This window comes from Alternaria viburni (assembly GCF_023758015.1).
Source record: "Alternaria viburni strain BMP 2772 chromosome Unknown scaffold_31, whole genome shotgun sequence".
Taxonomy (NCBI): Eukaryota; Fungi; Ascomycota; class Dothideomycetes; order Pleosporales; family Pleosporaceae; genus Alternaria; species Alternaria viburni.
The window spans coordinates 150,853-170,311 of NW_026055800.1; the positions used below are offsets into that span (position 1 = coordinate 150,853).

A 19,459-nucleotide genomic window follows, 5' to 3' on the forward strand; every position below is an offset into this window, starting at 1 on the left:
AACATGATCCTTCGTCGATCTCGTCTTCTAAACCTCAAGCGGCCTAACGGATAGCGACTCTGGCGTCAGCGGCGCAGACCGCCTTGCAACTCGACAATGCCATTACCGTTCAACCAGGAATCATGGATCTGGTATACATGCGCTGTATGCATGATTGGGGCAAGACTGTGAGTGCAGTTTCCGTGCATTATCCCATTACGTCAGTCTACATTCATGATCTGGTTTCGCATTCGAGCATGCGGCTTAGCATGCGCTGCAATGCGCTGGCGGGCGACGTTGGATTACTGAGCGCATCGGTGCTCTGCCCTTATGCTTGCTCGCATCAACTGTCTGCGATCTTAAAATCATTATTTGCTCGTTGTACCATGTACATGCATTTACTGACCAAATTCGTCATGCAGGATTTCGCGAAAGATGCTCTTCCGATCTGTCAAGGGCCTACAAATCGATGACTGGACTATGGGCCTCTTCGTCACCGCCGCCTACACCGTTATGATTGTGCTCGCGAATCGGTGGCTGAAAGTCCAGTCGAACCTGGAACCGGAGGATTTCGACTTCAGCGCACTGACTATGGAAGAACTATCGAGACGACGATTTGGAAGCAAGCTCGTGGTTGTTGTAGAACAGATGCATATTGCCGTGATCTGGGCCTGCAAAGCATGTCTTTTGATCATGTACCATCGCATAACACGGACGGCACTCCAGAAAGAGAACATCGCCATCAAACTGCTCGCTGCCTATACAGTACTTGGATTCGTCGTTATAGAGGTCCTCTACTTTTCAGCCTGGTGTCGGCCTTTTTCCGCATACTACGCAGTACCTACTACGTCCTTCCAGTGCAACGCCTTGGTACACCACCGGATCACCAAAGCTGTATTCAACATATCCTCGGATTTGATCATGCTATGTATTGCATTGCAGATGCTCATCCGATCCTTGCTACCCATGAAGAGAAAGCTTATACTCTGTGGCATCTTCTCTCTCGGTATCTTTGTCGTGGCTGCGAGCATCATGAACAGCTACTACTCCTTCAGTAATCCTTACAAATCAACGTGGATCTACTGGTACGTCCGAGAATCCTCGACAGCCATCCTTGTTGCCAATCTGCCGTTCACATGGACAATACTGAGGGAACTGTTCGACATGGGTAACTTCGATGACACGAACCCTCCCCCATGGACCTATCACTCTGCTCGTACGGCTGGAGGTCGCAAAACGGCACAACTTCTTCACCATCAGTCCGCGACAACGGCCGCACGTACAGGAGTCAGACGATCTCCGAACAACAGTAACGGAAGCAAAATGACGCAGAGTATGACCATGGTTGCTTCAAACATCACAAAAGACCAAACCAAATCGCCTGCCATTAGCGATAGGTCTGATTTTGCAGAGAAGGATCTACTCCAGGAAGCCATCCAGTCTCATGACTTCGCGCCCGCAGTACTACGTACCAGTAAAGACGGTATTGTCGACATCGACCTGGAAACCGGGCTTGTTGAGGAAGTCAATGCGCGACCAGTCTCTCCAGATCACGCGCAGCAACGCAACAAGCTCGTCTCGGCCCCGCCTACGATTACCCAAGATGGTACTGGGGGCTTCTACGTCAACGACCACCCTATCTCACCACCATCGCGCGCGCATCTCGTCCTTTCGATGAGCGGAACACGGGATAGCAGCATGTCGAGCGCGCACAGGAGACCTTACAGTCCGACATCGAGTATTGTCAGTGGTGCTACAGGTAGTCGACGAGGGAGTGCATCGACCCAGGGTGGAGTGGCTGGGCACACCGCGGGGGGAGGCAGAAGCGCGAGAGATCGAAGAGCGAGAACCAAGTTGAACGAGTAGGATACATTATGGATGAAACGACGACTAGCATATACCCCTTGTAGACGAACCGCTTTATGGCACTTAGACTAAAACCTCTAATGTAATATAATACCGCACGCTTATCCGCATTGTCTGTTCGAGGGCACATCAAGGGCGCAAGATGCCGCATTCGGTGATAACTGCAGGACTGTACGACGTGCCATGAGCCGGTGACCTAAACTTATGTGGGATTTCTGGAATGTAACGTTAAGACCAAGGGGTGGTGTATCCTTCCTTCCCCAGATGCCCCGGGTAGGAAGGCACGTGAGAGAGCGACTTCGGCAGGCGCTAACGGACCCTTCCCTTGGTCCACTGACGCGAACTGCAACCACTGAGCATGGCGCGATTACTGACCGCCAGCCGCTGCAGGTGAAGCGCCATAGCTGCGCTCTCCTGCGCAACAACGCGGAAGTAGCTGGCGTGCAGGCCGAGTCATTCATCCGGTGTGCTCACTATGGTATGTATGCCGTGCAGACTGCAGCCATGCCGCGCTCTAGAAGCTTTGAGGTGCGTTGGATGGCGACATGGGCTCGGCAGAAAAAGTGCAACAGCCGAAGGAAGCGAAAACCTCTCTGGCCCGTGACGACAGACATCCATCTTTCACCATGCTGCCCAATTCCTGAGCTGCCTGAGCTGCGACTGCTCCACCCAAGCATTACCAGGGCGGAACCTTAAAGTTAACCTGGAACTAAATCTTTTCCATTATCGATAAGAGGAATTTCTCCGCGAGGGCCCTCCTTCCTTCACTAATCTCCTCTTGCTATACTGCCCGCCGCGAAGTTAGCACACGACCCCACCACCTCCACCAGCCGTCAACATGAGGAACATTGTGGTCCTGGGCGGCAGCTCCCACCCGCAGCTCACCGAGTAAGTCGACGCGCGGAGAAGCGGGCCATGGCTGTGACTAACTGGGCGATAGGACCATCTGCAACCACCTCGGCATACCCAAGGCCAAGGTGCTTCTTGACAAGTTCAAGGGCGGCGAGACGCGTGTCGAGATCGAGGAGAGTGTACGAGGAAAGGATGTCTTCATCATCCAGTCTGGCGGCGGTAAAGGTACGAAGCCCTCGTGCAGGTCGCGCGCGCATTCCTAGCCGCAGTGGTACTGCAGCGCACTTGGGACGGAACACGACGCCCGCGTGCGCTGCGATATGTGAAGAACCCCGCTAATGTCTCGTGTTGCGCGCAGTCAACGACCATCTGATGGAGTAGGCCCATCCGCATGGTGTAGTTGAGTGAAGTGCCTGACCGTCCTCCAGACTTCTCATTACCATCTCGGCCTGCCGCACCGCCTCGGCCAAGCGCATCACCGCCGTCCTCCCTCTGTTTCCCTACTCGCGCCAGTCGGACATTCCCTACAACAAGACTGGCGCGCCACTCTCCAAGGTGCCTGGCACGCGCTCGAGGACCGGCACGTACACGTTCGATTCGCGACCGCAGACGCCCTTCCCTGGGCAGGCGGAAAGCGCAGGTCTCACCAATGGCTCGGCCGCGCTGCACCACCAGCTCAGTAGGATGAAGCTCGACGAGCGCAACGGCGGCCGCACCGATCCTACAAGCCCGGTCAAGCAGAATGGCATCAAGCGCACCGAGACGCTCGACTCGAGCAATTCCGGCAAATCCGACAAGGGCGCATACTTCAATGGTGACCATGGAGCCAACGGCACCAACGGCTCAGTTGCTCCAACACCCGGCATCACGCGCGCGCCTACCACTACGAAGCCTCCTGCTTTCGAGCCCCAGGTTGGATACCGCCAATGGGTTGCTCAGGCGGGTACCCTTATCGCGGACCTTCTGACTTGCGCCGGCGCCGACCACGTTATCACGATGGATCTCCACGGTATGTACCATCTCGGAGGACCTGAGATGGCTGAGCTAACAAACTTCTAGATCCCCAATACCAGGGCTTCTTTGACATTCCCGTGGACAACCTGTACGGCCGCCATCTCCTCCGCAAATACATCCAGTTCAACATCCCGAACTACCAACAAGCTGTGGTAGTCTCTCCCGACGCTGGAGGTGCGAAGCGCGCGACCGCCATTGCCGACGCCCTGGGCATGCCCTTTGCCCTTATTCACAAGGAGCGCCGCCCCACACAGATCAACGACCGACAAAATGCGACCATGATGCTGGTTGGAGACGTTCGGGAGCGCACAACTATCTTGGTCGACGACTTGGCGGATACATCCAACACCATTACCCGCGCGGCCAAACTCCTGAAGAAGGAGGGCGCTACACAGGTGATTGCGCTCATTACACACGGTATCCTGAGTGGAGATGCTATCGAGCGCATCAACGCCAGTGCACTGGACAAGGTTATTGTGACCAACACGGTGCCCCAGGAGGATCACAAGAGTCGGTGCCCCAAGTTGGAGGTTCTGGAGGTCGGCAATGTGTTTGCTGAGGTATGTTGCAACTACCAATAAGACGTCGAGACTCACGCTGACATCCTGCAGGCCATTCGACGCGTCCACCACGGCGAGAGCATCAGCGTGCTGTTCGACTACAGTTAGTACCTGTACTCATGTAGTATCCGTTTCTTGGGAGAACGTGCTATCTGCCCCGCTATGCTACGCTCGGATTCTGTTACGGATTACACTTGCGAAAAGTAGAAAAAAAAACTGGGCGGATGGAGTTGCTGGTATGTCAAAGATCACAATATCTGTTGACTGCGCGCGCTCATTGGGAATATGGACACGAAGGGGTGTTTTTATCGTGCTTTTATGTTTATAGACTGCTGAGGAGCAGTATATCAAATACCTGTGCCTGCATCATGAGCATACGTGCATGGACTGGCGTTAGGGAGGCTGTTCTTTATAAAACTCGAGTATTGATATAACTCTGTGTGTTTTATGGCCGGGTCCAAAATAGAATGTTGTGTCTTGTTCCATTTCACTTATGTGATATTGCTGTGACTATGTATTGATGCAGTCGCCGCTCTATGTTACATCAGACCATCAACTATCCTCTACTACCATGCTCTCCCGATCGTCGAGAGTAATTCTTACCCTGCTCGTCATCTATTATGATGCCAACGCACATCCGCGTCCTCTGTCTATATTAAACCCTCTGTGACGTGGTACAATCATGACCCCACGCCATCAGGAAAAAACTGAACACCCTGGAGACTACGTTGATGCTACGTCACCCACTTGGTAGATTTTTGTCTCGATGTAGTCCGCAGGCCTGTTCAGTTTTTTCCTTGTATGGAGTGACCCTCTAGACGAAGCCTCGTTGTTTCCAACAAATACCCATACTGCCCATCCTAAGACATTACCGTACAAATACAACACACAGATCTACTCCATACAATAACCATCACACCACCTCCCCACATCCTCATTCTTTCCAGCCCCTTCACCCAACCCCCTCATCGAATACCCACCTCCCACCTCCCCACCCCACTATCCTTCCTCCTTCCCTCTGCCACTCCCACCTCCTCACTCCCCGGCGTGAATAGCTCAGCACTCAGCACCAGCACAGCAGGCACAACCGCCAACGCATCGATCGTGCCGCTCCGCCCCCTCTTGCTGTGATGTCGCAGATTCATCATCGCGTTTACTTCCCGCGATTTTACGACGTCTTTGCGGATGCGTGGCCAGTCTTCGCTGTTCCGGTCGCGGGTGTTGGAGAAAGGGGAGGTAGGTGAGGTGGGCGAAGTTAGAGACGCAGATGTAGATGCAGATGACGAGCTACGATGCCGGAAGGGAGAGAGTGAGGAGAGAGTGCGGGAACGTCCGCGTTGTTTTTCGGGTGGTGAGGCGAGAGAGGGGTTGGTTGGAAGTGATGGGTGGGTTGGTGTGGATGGAGATGCTGTGCGTGGTGTTGTGATACGGGGGAGTGGAATGTTTATTTCTGTGTAGAGCGGGCCTTCGTAGTGGACTGAGAATGGCTCTGGTGTTGATGTTGATGTTGATGTGGCGATATCTGACGTTGAGGGTATAGGCGCATCGTGGTCGTGCTGTGGGGTTGTGGGGGCGGAATCTAGGGCTGGGAAGGGCTCGTAGCATGGGCTGTTGTGGTCCATGGTTTCTATCCACCCCTATTTTTGAGTTTCTGGGTTTTTTCGACGGAGTTTCTTTCAGCTCTTAAGGTTGCGAGAGCTAGAGGGATGAAGGACCAGAGGGTTGCGGCGTGATGTGTGTATATGTCCTGGAGGCGCGGTGATCAAAAGCGTCGCGCGGTGGGCACAGCCTCGTTCAGGCAACCCTTTGTTTTGTCACGTCGTTGACGCCCGAAACACGCGCGGGACGGCGATTATCTCAGATGCTTCGAAAATCGTAAGTCTGCGAAGGAGTGAAAGTCCGTATCAGTTCACCTATTAATATTGTCGCGCTGGTAGATATCGAGAGGTTTGGGAATCGTTGTTGACAGTCAAAGGTCCAAGAATGAACAGCCACACGAACGCGTCCCAAACGCGATACATATACGTCTAAACCAAAGTAGGCTCCCATTATCTGCACTTCAGCTGATCGCAATAAGCCTCATTTCCACACGCGTGCGGCTCAGCGGCGGTGTCGCGGTTAGAAGCTTTCGCGAGCCGCTTAGCCGATTGACATGGCTGTGGGGGCTGTGCAGGTCCGGCGGCTGACATGAGGATGAGGCTCAGCGCTACAGTAAGACGACACTACAAAGCTGACGTCTATGTTCCATTTTTTTGGACGGAACTTGATGTTATAGCTTGTCAGATTCTTTGCTCGCGTCGAAATTTGACCAGCTACACGTGTATCAAGACAAACGATGTGTGATTGAAGTGTATTATTCATGTTGTCGTTGACATTATCATTGTTGACTATTTACAAAGCTACGTTACTGCAAGCTTATAACAGGCTCAAAGTGACCTTTGCGCCCTTGACGCCCCTGTGAACGTGAGGCTCACGGACGCTCCTCTTCGCGGTGCCGTTGGCGGGCACACGGGCTGGGAAACCCTCCCACGAGGTAGCGTAGTTGGCAACCGCAGCAGCAATACCGCGAGAGTGTAGGAGCCAAGCTCCCTCGTTGAGGTTGGTGACATTGTCGGCAGCCTGGTGGTAGTTCTGGTCAAGGATCTCTCCTGCAACACCACCCCAGATAGCCTGCTCCTCGACGGTCTTGACCTCATCAGCACCAGTGGTGGTACCACCTGCGGGGATGTTGGCATCAAGGAAAGGACCATAGTCGGAGCGACCGTTGAACTCGGTAGCGTTGCTAGAGATGTTGAGATCCTTGAAGTAACCCTCGAAGAAAGTCTCAATCTGGTCGCTTCCAGCGGGTCCGCTCAGACCGTATGCGCTGCCGTCGCCGTCGTAGATTTGGTGGACGTAGTTGGGAGACGCAATCATGTCGAAGTTGAGGTATGCGCGGATGTGAAGAGCTGCCGCAGGAGATAAGCTCTCGACGAAGAAAGTGGAGCCGAGAAGACCGGACTCCTCGCCAGACCAGAAGCCGAAGCTAACAGCGTTCTTGACGTTGTACTTAGCAAGCGACTTGGCGACGTTCAGGATGGCAACAGTTCCAGAGCCATCGTCGTTGATTCCAGGGCCAGCACCCACAGAGTCGGTGTGAGCACCAAGCCAAAGCTGGTTGTCCTTGTCACCACACTTGCTGGTAGCAAGAACGTTGTTGGTGGTGATGATTTGGACGTCGGTCAAAACGTCCAACTCCCCGGTGACAGTAGCACCGCCTGCGACCTTGGCAATGATTGCCTGGCCTTCTGCCTGAGACAGAGTAACACTCGCGACGTAGTCACCCTCCGGGCGGGGAGGGGGGCCAAGAGTCGCGCTGATAGTGCCAGCAACGTTGTTGTAGATGATAGCACCTACGGCGCCAGCGCTTCCAGCAAGAGCAGACTTCAGTCCAAACTCACATTCACCGCGCGAGATGAGTGCAATGCTGCCGGACACTTCCGCGGGAAAGTCAGACGCCTCGCAACCGAGGTTGCTGACGGGAACGATGGGTGCGGTGACGAGCCCATCGGTAGAAGCTGAGTACTCAAGAATCGTGGAGTTGATCATGCGTCCGTCGATGGTGAACTTGTTGAGCGTGCCGTTCAGCATGACGTAGTTGGAGAATGGCTGGAGGGTAACATCGTAGTATGAAGTCGACTCGAGCTCCTTCTTCAGCCACTTGACGGTGTCGTTGTGAGCCTCTCCTCCCATGATCCTGTTACGGGCTGGGTAGCTGTAGGCAAAGTCCTCGAGCTGCTGAGCACCCCTCATCAACTTCTTGATGGTGATGTCCTTCTGGAGAGCCTCCTACAATGATTATTAGTACATTTCCAACGCGATTTTTGAGGGTCGAAGTCCCATACCTTCGTGACCAGAGGCTTCTTGGGGCATGGCTTGGCGTTGTGACCATCCTGGCGTTGCCTGATTTCCGCCGTAGGGACGGCTGCAGCACCAACTGCGAGCGCAGCGAGACCGAGAGTAACCCTCATATTGACAAATCTGCTCTATCACAAGTGTTTGAGATGGTAGAAGCAAGCTGCGGCGTGTCTTCTCTCTGGAGTGCGGAACGCGCCCTTTATAGATCTCTGTTGCAGCGATCGTCAGGTCGTGCATGCGTCGCCATGCACAGATTCCGTGGACCTGTTCCGTCAACTGATCCTGCAGCTATCGCGTGCACTCGCAATCAACGCCCTGTCTGCCAAGCAGCTCAATATGAACAAGCTCCTATCATTCGCCCATGGCTTCTCCACTCTTCATGCTTGATCCAGCAGCTGGTAAAGACAAGCCGCGCCAATGCCTGCTTCATTCCGGTCGAGTCCTGGGCGGCGTCTGGGCATGCCTGATAGTGGCGCTCAATTGCGAGATTTCCGCAGCGTAATTGGAGAGAGAACTCATGCGGGTGGATGCCGGCGGAGGCAAGATCACGCTCGCCAAGAGAGCCGGATGGAAGCTCTTTAGGAAGGTGGCCATGTCCGGCTGCGCGACCCGCATAAGACCCATTCTGTGGCCGTCTAGGATCCATGGTGTATCGCGGAACACTAGAAAGCCCTCGCGAGGTTTGTCATTGTCGCCTCTTCCTTCAGGAACCCCGCTTCGTGCGATCTGGGCAGGTCATTTCTGTGTAATCGGGTGTCGAATTCAACGGGCGATGGCACGGCATGCGGCGCCGAGGTCCCTGGAAAACGGGGAGCTTGTGCCTCGCGCACGGAGCAGCCGATAGCTGAAGAGATAACGAGACCAGCTCAGGGCTCTGCAAGAGCAATCATCTCAGAGCAAAAAGAAAACGGCGAAAGATCTGTTGCAAACAATCGATGGATGTGAAAGAGATGTAGAGAGTCACGAGGGTACCGATGGCATATATATCTCAGAGCACCATGTTGTCCTCCTCTTGGCGACACCATGGCCCATTGGGCAGCTGCCGGCCATATCATGGTTGGCTGAGAACCTTGACAAGCGTTTGATAGCAGCTCCCAGGCCCGAAGACGATTATCTTCACCTCACTATACGAACAACTCTAAGCTCTTCAATTGATTGCTTGACATTGATATTATGAGTACGCGCCCGCATTACAGTTCATATGTATCTTTGATATACATCAAGACAAACAGCGTCGGAACAAGACCAGTCTACTACAAACTTCGCAACAATTAGAGGAAAGAACATGATCTGAGAGGAGAGGTCCAAAAAAAGCGCCGACACAGCAACGAAAAGCCTACTCTTTCCGCGCATAAAACGTCAAGTTCTTTCCCCAATCATCAATGAGGTCGCCGGCATTTTCGAACCTACCCTCGTCATCCGGCGACAAACAATCGTCCGCAAACTCCCGACCCAGCCACGTCGCATTCATACACTCCAGCATCCGTCCAACTCGCGGTGTCCAAGTATCGAGCGCCATGATCTTCCCCTCTTTATGCCACGGATGGCTCAGTATCTCTGCGGTGATGATTGCCGCGGGACTTATCGGAAAACACATATCCGCAGCGACCTGGAAGACCGGTACGAAGGCGGGTTGGTAGAGACTTATCAAGAGCGTAGAGGGCGTGATAGAGAGGTATTGGTACGGCTCTGATACTACTGTGATGGGAGGGTTGCACTGAGAAAGCATGATCATGTCTTCGCGTTTATAGGCCGGGTCGCGAGCTACAATTGGGATTGGGGTTGGTGTGGAAGTCGCGGAGGAAGTGGTTGCGTACCGCTGCGATAAGTAGGTCGAGATGGCACAGGCGAGCAGGTGCTGTGTAGCTGAGGTATCATCCTTTCTGCCTTCCTCCTCTGTTCCGTACATGGTTCCGAGGGCTACGCAAACAATGTTGTCGACTGGTACGGTGAGAGCGTCGAGCTGCTCTCGTACACTCGCCCAGAATCTACCTCGAAGCAAGGATGTCTCGAGGGCTTTCGGGATTCCTTTGTACTCCCTGGAAGAAGAGCATTGTTGGCTCGCCTGCTCATGTGTACTCTGAAGGCTATCGGGCTTCAGCACCCTGGTATCACTGAAATCGTACTTAGTATCCTGATGTTGGGGAGTCCTAATGTGATACGCAGGACGCATCATGTCAGAAGCACCAATGAAGACCCCGCTAAAACCCAGGCTGACCGCGGGCGAGGCACACGGTGGGACACGCTTCTCCACTTGTCCATTACCTAGTACAAGTGGTAAAAACATGAATGGCATGTTCGGATCGCCTCTACGAACTATCTCGACTTGCTCTGCTGCTTTTTCGAAGAACGCGCGGGTGAAGAGTATTCCGTTGTCCAGGGAGGCTTCAAAAGCCCTAGCATCTTCAAAGACTTGTGGACCGTATGATTGGCATTGCTTTTCTCTGTCGTCTTTGATACGTTGGGCCATGTCGCTGCGTTCTTTCCTAGACGATGAGGATGTGGGGTTTGCGGGAGCTTCTGTTGGTCTCGCAATGTCTTTCTGCGCTGACATAGTGTAGTAGAATCAAGTCTAGGTTCTCAACTGCTGCTTGGTGGACACAGGTCTGGTGCGGAGAAGTGGAACCAGATAAAGTGCCTTCTTTCTGCACAGCTTTGGACAAAGTTGTTGCAGATCTAAAGTATAATTAACCCAGAAGGCGATGGGTCTTCACAGTGCTCAATGTCGAATGAAATAATGAGCTTGCGGGTTTGTTGAGCGAAAGGCTTTGACGTTGAGACTGTGAAGAATGAATTCCGAAGTTTCAAAGAATACAAACGTTCACCAGGTGGTGAGGGTCTAAACAAACATACGTGCATTCACTGGCGCGGTCATGGCACTATCTTCATGGTGGTAAGTCGTTGGAGCCACCAAGGTGGCTAGTGACCCAGAAATCTGAGATATAAAAGCTTCGTTTCAATGAACCCCCACAACACCCCTTCACTTAAACTGATCCTCCGTAACACCCTTCCCCATAGCCGCCGTAGAACTAACACCACCCGACACCATCTTCAACAGATTATCCACATAATTCGCGCCACTCCACTTCTGATGCGTAAGCACATCGACCTTGTTCTCCGCCTCCGGCTCCTGGATAATCTCGCCATAAGCACGCATACCCTGCTTCGCATACGCCTTAGAGAACGTATCAGCCATGAGCGCGCTCTGGTGCAGACCAGCGAGCGTGATGAACTGCCAGCAGTAACCCAGCTTGGCCAGGCGCTGGATGTAGGTTTCTTGCTCGTCGCGCGGCATGGCGGCTTTCCAGTTGAAGGAGGGGGAGAGGTTGTATGCCAGTCTATTGGGATTGTTAGTGCGTGTGAGGGGAAGGGGGTGGAAGGAGACGTACTTCTGCTCGGGCCACACGGCATGCACGCCATCAGCGAATTCTTTCGCTTGCGCGAAGTCGGGCAGCTTTGACTCCATCCAGATCATGTCGCAGTAGGGTGCGTATGCGATGGCGCGGTTGATGGCGGTTTGGCAACCGCCTTGGTACCTGTAGTAGCCCTCGCGCGTCCTTGCGGCATCCCAGTTGAAGTACACATCAACGCCGGTCAGGCCTGCGGCGATGGCGCGTGCTTCTGAGTTGCTCTTGCCCTTGCTCTTCTCCATGAACTCGTTTATCATGCTTTGCTTGTCGACATGTACACCGGCGTTTATTGTGTCGATTACGGCCTCGTGGTATAGTTTGAGGTTGGCCTCCTTCGTCCATGCATCTTCGATCGCTTGGAGCTCCGCACCGGTCTTGCCAGCTTGTTCGGCGGCGTACATGAGCTCGCCGAGAGGCTGTAGGGCAGGGTTTGTGCAGCCTAGAATGTAGTGGTGGTCGCGTGGGTCGATGGTGGAAGTGATCAGGGTAGCGGCTTCTGAGTCGGTTCTGGCAACGGCAAGTAGGTCGGTTCCTGTCATTCAATCGTTAGCCTGTGTTGAAGCTGATAATCGAAAAGCATGATCTCACCCATGATATCTGCCTGTGCCCTGATAGCGACCAGACGGTTGATATGCTCGCTGATCGGAACCAACACCTTTCCAGCCATATGTCCGCACTTCTTTGTTCCCGGCGCTTGGTCCTCGATATGTATACCCGCAGCACCCTTCTCAATGAACAGCTTCGTAAGCTTCATGATAGCTGTGAGACCTCCATGTCCAGTATCGGCATCTGCGATAATCGGTCGTAGGTAGTCTACGTTGGCGACTTTCGCACGATCGGCTTTCGCGGTGGTCAGGCGTTCTTCGCGTTGCTTTCGGTCGTGGAAAAGCTGGGCCATGAAGAGGTGGCCGACTTTGTTGGGGACGGTTGTCTTTGCTTTGTTAGCTTTCGTTCCACGTCACCGTTCATTCCTGTGACTTACGTAGGGGTAGTCTGCTAGATCTGGACCTGGCTCGTCGGTCGATGAAGCTGTTGAGGATGCTTGCCATCCAGAAACGTAAACAGTATCTAGATACTTCGCCATCTGTGTGACCATGACAGGGTCAAGACATCCGTATGTGTAGCTGACATCGTTGTTCTGCATATTGTTAACTCGCATACTTGGAGTCTAAGATGACTACCATACCTTGAAGCGTCCTTCCACAATCTCCCAAAGCTTCTTCGACTGGTGATTGCTTGGGTAGGTGATCTTGAGATTACCTCTCTTCGAAACGATGTCCTCAGCATTAAACGGCCTCCTGGTATACCTCCATCTTGAGTCCGTCCACCACTGCTTAACTTCCTGAACTTCCTTCTGGAACTGCGCGTCCTCGGCGTCAATGTTCGCCATGATGATTGATGCGTAGGATGTGTAACAACAACAAAAAAGCTAGGTTCTTTCGACACGACAGATATGTGTATGGAGAAATATAATAAAAAACAAGAGGGAAAGCTCGTCCTTTGATAAAGATGACCAGCAATGACACCACACTTACTCTAGCCTCGGTCTACGCAGCCAGGAACCTTGGGGGGGAAGCCAAGCGTCTTATAACCATAGCCATCAGCATACTCACACCAGCACGGCTAGCACAGCACCCCAAAGTGAGCTCGGGGACGACCGGCTGGACGCACCATTGGCCCGACTGCTGCATCCTCGGAAGCTGGCAGCAAACGTCTAGCGCTGGCCATGCACTTGCCTCGAGCGTTGTTTTGCGTTGCCCTCGGCCCAAGGGGAATTGACGTTTTGGAAGGCTGACCAGTGTAGATCGGGGTGGGGATGGGGGACCAGCGGAACCGTGACGGGGATGACGTTTGCCAATGGTCTTGGGTCAACTCGTTACAGACAGAGCTGCATCCTTCGTTATCATCCTACTCCTATATCACAGTTCCCATCTCGATGCATTGGAGATGATGTTCGGTATGACACGCGACAGTATGCTGCAGCTTCACATGTCGACGTTCTGTCCCTCTGCTTAGCTGGTTTTCTGGTGCATGTGAAGACGCACGCCAAAATCTGGGGTCGCGTGTTCGTTAGCGTCGCGCGGGTTTTACCTCGGTTGATCCTGTCCGGAAAAGGCCTGAACCGCTCTTGATCTGCGACTTTCACGAGCAGGCATCTTCGCTGTTTAGGGCGCTTTTGTCTCGGAAAACACGTGAGTGGTGTCATTGTTGCGTCTGGAATATCTCGGATAAGGCTCGCTCGGCAGCAAGTGACGATCCCGGCAAATGCTCGTGGCTGGGCGTTGTACCGCCATGTGCATCACTGTTATTCGGGAGGTATGTTGATGAGTTGAATTGTAGCTAAGAGGAGAATGATGTACGGTTCATCTGTAACCCTTCAAGGATTCATACATGTGACACGAGTACACCGCCAACGCGCTCTTCCCCAACGACCACCAACCCCAGTGATTCATCGCAAGCGCATTGGAGCATGCCGACCAATCCGTCCTCGTCACCAAACCTTCTAGACATTCAGCTGACATCAATCCTGGCGCCGACGCACCCCAACTCATCAGCTGCCGAGCAGCAATATAACACAGCAAGATCCTGATCACCAAATCCACCAGCCCGACTATCTCTGTAAACCCAAAACAAAAGCGCTGTGCCAAGAAAAGCTTGGTAACGGTCCTGCGGTACTCACAAGCGTACTGCTGCCCGAAGTAACCCCGGACGTATCTATCCAGCTCAGAGAATGGCCTGGCGCGGATATCATCTACATTGACCGCGGGATTTTGCGGCGTGACTGAATATGCAGGGTCTGCGGGTGGGCACCTCAACTTCTTGAGTAACCACCATCTGAGCTCGTCCAGATAGCTTCTTCGCACTGATGGCGTGTCCTCGTCTTTGAGGCGTATCGATGAGCGTTCTGAGAGTAGCAAAGGTAGGAGCTGGGGACGGCACAACCATAATGTCCTGTTCCGTTCGTCGGTGAAGATACATTCGCGATCGATAGCCTCCGATATGTAGGTGTAGTGGATGAGTCGCGAGTAGAAGGCTGGTGTAAGCACACGGATCTCGATGTTCTTGTACGGCCGGTCTCGACCAGGGACGTGTGTTGTAGCAATCTTGTCCGTGGGGATGTTGGGAACCGACGCCTTGAACGTGATGCAAAAGTCTACTTCGGTCTGGTTTACGAGTACGTGTAGGTAGTTTCTGAATACTTTGTAGAGTGTTCTGGGATTATTAGTTGGATTCGGGTAGTGCTTCACTCGTACTTACATCTCAGCGGAAGTGGGAGGCCGACCAACGCTCGACGTTAGCACCTCCGGCCGGAACCACACGTGCAATTTCCTCTTGAAAAAGATCTTGCCAGCTTCTCTTACGATGCGCGGGAACGTTACAAAGCCTACCCACCACCAGCTGAGGATGAACCGCAGAGTTCCGAGGAACCCCAAATGGTCCGGGTCAATAGCCTTTCCGGTAGAGAAGAGGCGAGCTACAAGCTTCCCATGGTCCTTGGAAGACTTCAGGGTAATCGTGTTGTCGATCAGAGGGTTCTCGTAATCCACAGAAGGGAAAGGGTTTTGGGCCTTCAGCGCATACGAACCCTTTCGAGAGTTGAACGGCGAAACATGGAAATCTTTCATCCATACATCGGTAAACTTCGACTTCGCCCGGATAGGAATCTGCGATCCGTGTTCTTCGGATCCAGACGTTTGTTCAGAATCAGATGTGCGCGAGGGACTGGTAGGGCTCGATCCATCAAGCAGATACATGCGTCTTTCTCCAAATGTGTTGTTGACTTCGAGTATCATCTTCACAAGCTGATGTTCGCGATCGTAGATATACCAGAACGAGACCGGATTAAATGCGTAGCCCAAGAAGCGCGGTGCCGTCACCAGATAGGCATACTCCCATTCCGCATCTTCAACATGCTGAGCCCGCAAGTACGACCTCAGCTTCCAGTAGAATCCGAGTGCGCCGCCACCTCGTTCCAGATAATCCTCCGCTCTTATCCGCAACCACCATCTACCCAAAGACTGGTCATCCCCGCCTGCGAACGCTATCCCCTGGTATTTAGCTCCACTTGGGACGATGGGAAATCCACACTGAAGGTATGAGTATGCGAAAGCATGGCGTTTCGGAAAGATTCGAGCATGCGACGTCTGGCACGGGAAGATCTTCGGCTTTGGCGTTTCCACATCAGATCTCCATCGACTGATATCAGACGTGTTCGCAGTTGGGTCCTCGTTGCTACGAACGCTGCGCCAGGGGAAGAGTGCGAGTAGAGCTAGCGGTATCGCGACGCTGAAGACGGCATATGTACCAGGCAACCCTTCAGCCCAGCCCCTCCAATCATTCCAACTCTTCAACACAGTCGCAACCAACTCCTCTCTCGCCAGCCAAGCATACAAAACCGCAAACACCGCGCAATCCGTGAGGACCCCGCGATCCCCACGCCGCCGTCTAAAAACACATCCTCCGATCCAAACCGCGAGCATCGGTACCTTTTGCCACCCATCCAAAGCAGCAAAAAGCAGCGGTAACCCCACAGCCGCGCATTCGAAAAGGGAAACTCCCAGATCGCGACCGTTACTAGCAATCCGCATTAATGAATGTTTCTGTTAGTATCACCGTGACATTGAGGGAAGTTGTGACGTGGATTGTTGTGGTGCGATAAATGTCAGATCGAAGCGTAGTTTGACGCTAGACCCTTCTCATGTAATGTATATGCAGGGTCCCTGAGTAAAGCATAGCCGCCGCGAGAATTTCCCCATCTGGATTTAGTCAGGGCCAGAGCCGCATTGTCGAGGACGGCGAGGAGCTTTGATGAGACGGCGATGTAGAGTTTTTGTTTGAACGCCGACTTGTAGAGCTGGTGGGAAGGAAGACAGGAGGCTGAACCGTTGAGGAAGGTGGGTCTAGAGCTATAGCTCGGCGATAGGTGCGTCATCGGGGTTAAGTCGGTCTGATGGAGATCATCAACATGTATCGACAATCACATAGGCTTCTGCACCGATTCTCTATTTCGCATCTCAGGCGGCTACAAGCGACAATCATCGCACTATCTGAGGTACTCATCCATGCGTGGAACCTCGGCGGGGGCCTATCTCGAGCGCGACGCGACGCGACGCTGACTGAAAACCACGCCATGGCCGGACTTCGAGCCGGCGCCACAATCTGGAATGGTGCCTCGCAGACAAAAGCAACCAGCAGTGCCGACGCATGCATCTCCTCTCACCCAATATTAATCCAAGGCGCAAATGTTGTTGTTCCATCTGGACGCCTTCTCCCTTCCCGTCCCCCATACAACGGATCAGGAGTATCGATTCCCCCTCTGCCCAAGCATGTCTGTCAAAATCGGCAGGTATGTTCTCATCATTGGCCAATGAGCCTGCCTCGAATACCAATCGCGTAACCGATGGTTACACTGAACTCCACGTTCTGGGGCGGCTTACCTCAGCCAAGAACCAGGTCCGCCCACAGAGGAGGCGCCATCGACGTCTGAGACCTCCACCACCTCCCCTCCACCTCCCCCACCCACCCAGGCTTATCTCAGCCGAGAACTAGGTTCGCCGCCCACGAGAGCGGTGTTGGTCGCTGACAGGTAAGCGCAACGACAGTGAAATCCGGTCTTGGCTTGTATCGCTTGGCTGGGCAGGGCGTACAAACACCAAAATCGAGCAGTCCGTTTGGGATCAGATCATGGAGCTCTCTGCGCGTAGGTGATCCTACACGCTTGTAAAATTGAGAGGTCTCAAATGCTGCCTCTGATCAGCGCAGAGAGCCTTGCGGATTTTCTGGTGACATCGCCGGCACACTGGAGTCAAGAACTGTCGGTCCAGAAGCCAGCGACACAGGCCGAACAAACACAGGCGTCGGACTTGTAAGCGCACGAATACGCGCCCTGAGCTCTTCCTCTTCCGCAGGATGACCAATAGCAATTCGGTCCCGAAGTCCGTCATCTGCATCTTCCTTGGCTGGACAGCAAGCCCGCGTCGGCATCTCCAGGGTACTAATGCTGTCTCTACGGAATCGCAAGTCTCTGTCGATTTCCACGGCGGGTAGTCCGGGAAGCGAGCTGCGCGCCCCGTAGTAATAGTAAGGGCTGCGGGATTGGCGGAAGCCGAGTATTCGGTTCAAGATGCGTTTGAAGAGAGGTTGGATGGATGGTGCTGATGCGCAGATGATGGCTGTGTTGATCTCGACTTGGGACCTAGAGTGCAATCAGTAGCTGTCTCGGATCTACGTGCTGTGCGAGTTTTACTTACCAGAAGATGATGTAACCCCCATAGTACCGAGCGTGCAATCCGCTATTGGCCCAGAGGTTCAGCCCGCAAAGCCGTACTGCAGATGCTATCGGAATGAGAAGGCTTACAGCAAACACGGCTATGACGGATAGGCGTTTGGCTGTTCGCATACGCAGTGAAAATAGAAGGGGCATGGGGAGAAGTAGAATGACGACGTCGGATGCGATACTCCAGCCTGCTTGCCAGTACAAAATGATCTTCAAGTCGAAACAGTGGATGGAGCCCCTGTCTCGCAATATAGCAGCGCCGAAAGCGACGGAAGGCTTTTTGGGACATTGGAAGGCGATAATAAAGATCAAGATGATCGTCACAGCGGTGACGATGACGATCGATATGTAGACTAGTCTTCGAAAGGTTCGTTGGGTTGCAAAGCCGAGGTAGACTGGAGGTGTAGGGATTAGATTGACGTGCATTTGGGCGACGTAGTCAAGGAATATACTTACAGACGAGTATTGAGAGCTTGATGAGACCCATTATGAACTGATAACCGATATGGTATGCGTACCCTTCCAACAGTCAGAATGACATTGTGCTTGCCGGCACAGCTACTTACATGTTGCTACAGCACCTAAGGCGTTGCGGTCCAATTTCGACTGCTCTGCTTTGACCTTGTGATTTGCTTAGCATGTTGCTGTAGCACGTCCCATACTTCAAAACACATATCCTTACCTTTGATCTGACGCCTGGGTTGTAGTCAACCCCGGAACCAAATAACAGCTGATAATGATTGCAGGCGCAAAGCCCCCAAGTGAAGACCCACAATCCATCAGTATATGACGGTTCACAACTTGGTTTCAACTTACTAATGCCGTCGCCATTAAGTAGTCACTTAGATTAACCCTTCTGACGATCCATCTTCGCACGTAGAACCTAATGTTGATGAGCACAATAGGACAAGGGTAGAACAATGAGGATAGAAAACGAACCGAACAGCGACCACTACTGTCGAGAGGGCCACCAGAACGAAAGCTGTGATTTCGATAGTGGGCCGTAAATCGTTTGGGTTGAACATCTTGACTGCACCCATCCTTGCCCGGCATCGGAACAGTGACGTTGTAGCGGTATACGCAGTATGGAATGGACGTTGGTAAATGAGGGTATGGATGATTTGTTGTCAAATGCATGAAACGAAACACCAAAACTCGTTTCGATGCCCGGCACGGGCTGATCATGAATCGAAAGACTGGGAATACCCGTACACTTAGCGAGCCACGAGGTAAACCACGGGCTTGGGACTTGCACTTTGGTAGCGCCACGATCATCTTGAATACCTAGTCGAGCAGGGCGTTTCTCGGCATCCGCGAATCCGTATACCCCACGACCGGCCACCACCATGGGCGTCAGTCTGTACCCATGTCATATTGGCATCTGTCAGATGGTACAGTCACTGTGATTAGTATCTTATACTTCCAGCTGGGATGTTGTATATTGAAGAAGTGAAATGATGGAGAGCGATGATGGCCAATCGATCTAGCTATTGCGTACGTTCACCCTTCTGCGGAACTTGATGGCTATTTCCGGGAGTTGTACCACTTCTTCACGGAGTTCGGTTGTGCTGCTGAGCTGACACCGGCATCTACTGACTCCTGCG

At 53.0% G+C, this 19,459-nt stretch overlaps 7 protein-coding genes across 7 annotated transcripts; 2 read left to right on the forward strand and 5 right to left on the reverse strand.

Moving 5' to 3' along the window:
• Window positions 1-414: 414 nt before the first annotated feature.
• Window positions 415-1,845, forward strand: J4E79_010505 (uncharacterized protein; the record flags this gene model as incomplete). The annotated part of the gene is made up of 1 exon (XM_049359342.1): window positions 415-1,845. One exon carries the CDS (start codon window positions 415-417, stop codon window positions 1,843-1,845), a length of 1,431 nt encoding a protein of 476 aa, XP_049206153.1.
• Window positions 1,846-2,683: 838 nt separating this feature from the next.
• J4E79_010506 (uncharacterized protein) lies at window positions 2,684-4,379 on the forward strand (the record flags this gene model as incomplete). Its single annotated transcript, XM_049359343.1, has 6 exons — window positions 2,684-2,733; window positions 2,786-2,922; window positions 3,056-3,074; window positions 3,126-3,706; window positions 3,757-4,271; window positions 4,323-4,379. The coding sequence occupies 6 exons, from the start codon at window positions 2,684-2,686 to the stop codon at window positions 4,377-4,379; spliced, it is 1,359 nt and encodes a 452-aa protein (XP_049206154.1).
• Window positions 4,380-6,686: 2,307 nt separating this feature from the next.
• Window positions 6,687-8,281, reverse strand: J4E79_010507 (uncharacterized protein; the record flags this gene model as incomplete). The annotated part of the gene is made up of 2 exons (XM_049359344.1): window positions 6,687-8,099; window positions 8,156-8,281. 2 exons carry the CDS (start codon window positions 8,279-8,281, stop codon window positions 6,687-6,689), a joined length of 1,539 nt encoding a protein of 512 aa, XP_049206155.1.
• A 1,223-nt stretch (window positions 8,282-9,504) lies between these two features.
• On the reverse strand, window positions 9,505-10,722 carry J4E79_010508 (uncharacterized protein; the record flags this gene model as incomplete). Its single annotated transcript, XM_049359345.1, has 1 exon — window positions 9,505-10,722. One exon carries the CDS (start codon window positions 10,720-10,722, stop codon window positions 9,505-9,507), a length of 1,218 nt encoding a protein of 405 aa, XP_049206156.1.
• Window positions 10,723-11,148: 426 nt separating this feature from the next.
• ICL1 (isocitrate lyase 1) lies at window positions 11,149-12,968 on the reverse strand (the record flags this gene model as incomplete). Its single annotated transcript, XM_049359346.1, has 5 exons — window positions 11,149-11,506; window positions 11,558-12,110; window positions 12,167-12,509; window positions 12,561-12,716; window positions 12,765-12,968. 5 exons carry the CDS (start codon window positions 12,966-12,968, stop codon window positions 11,149-11,151), a joined length of 1,614 nt encoding a protein of 537 aa, XP_049206157.1.
• A 973-nt stretch (window positions 12,969-13,941) lies between these two features.
• Window positions 13,942-15,372, reverse strand: J4E79_010510 (uncharacterized protein; the record flags this gene model as incomplete). The annotated part of the gene is made up of 2 exons (XM_049359347.1): window positions 13,942-14,770; window positions 14,837-15,372. 2 exons carry the CDS (start codon window positions 15,370-15,372, stop codon window positions 13,942-13,944), a joined length of 1,365 nt encoding a protein of 454 aa, XP_049206158.1.
• A 1,960-nt stretch (window positions 15,373-17,332) lies between these two features.
• On the reverse strand, window positions 17,333-17,851 carry J4E79_010511 (uncharacterized protein; the record flags this gene model as incomplete). Its single annotated transcript, XM_049359348.1, has 2 exons — window positions 17,333-17,774; window positions 17,826-17,851. 2 exons carry the CDS (start codon window positions 17,849-17,851, stop codon window positions 17,333-17,335), a joined length of 468 nt encoding a protein of 155 aa, XP_049206159.1.
• Window positions 17,852-19,459: the final 1,608 nt, after the last annotated feature.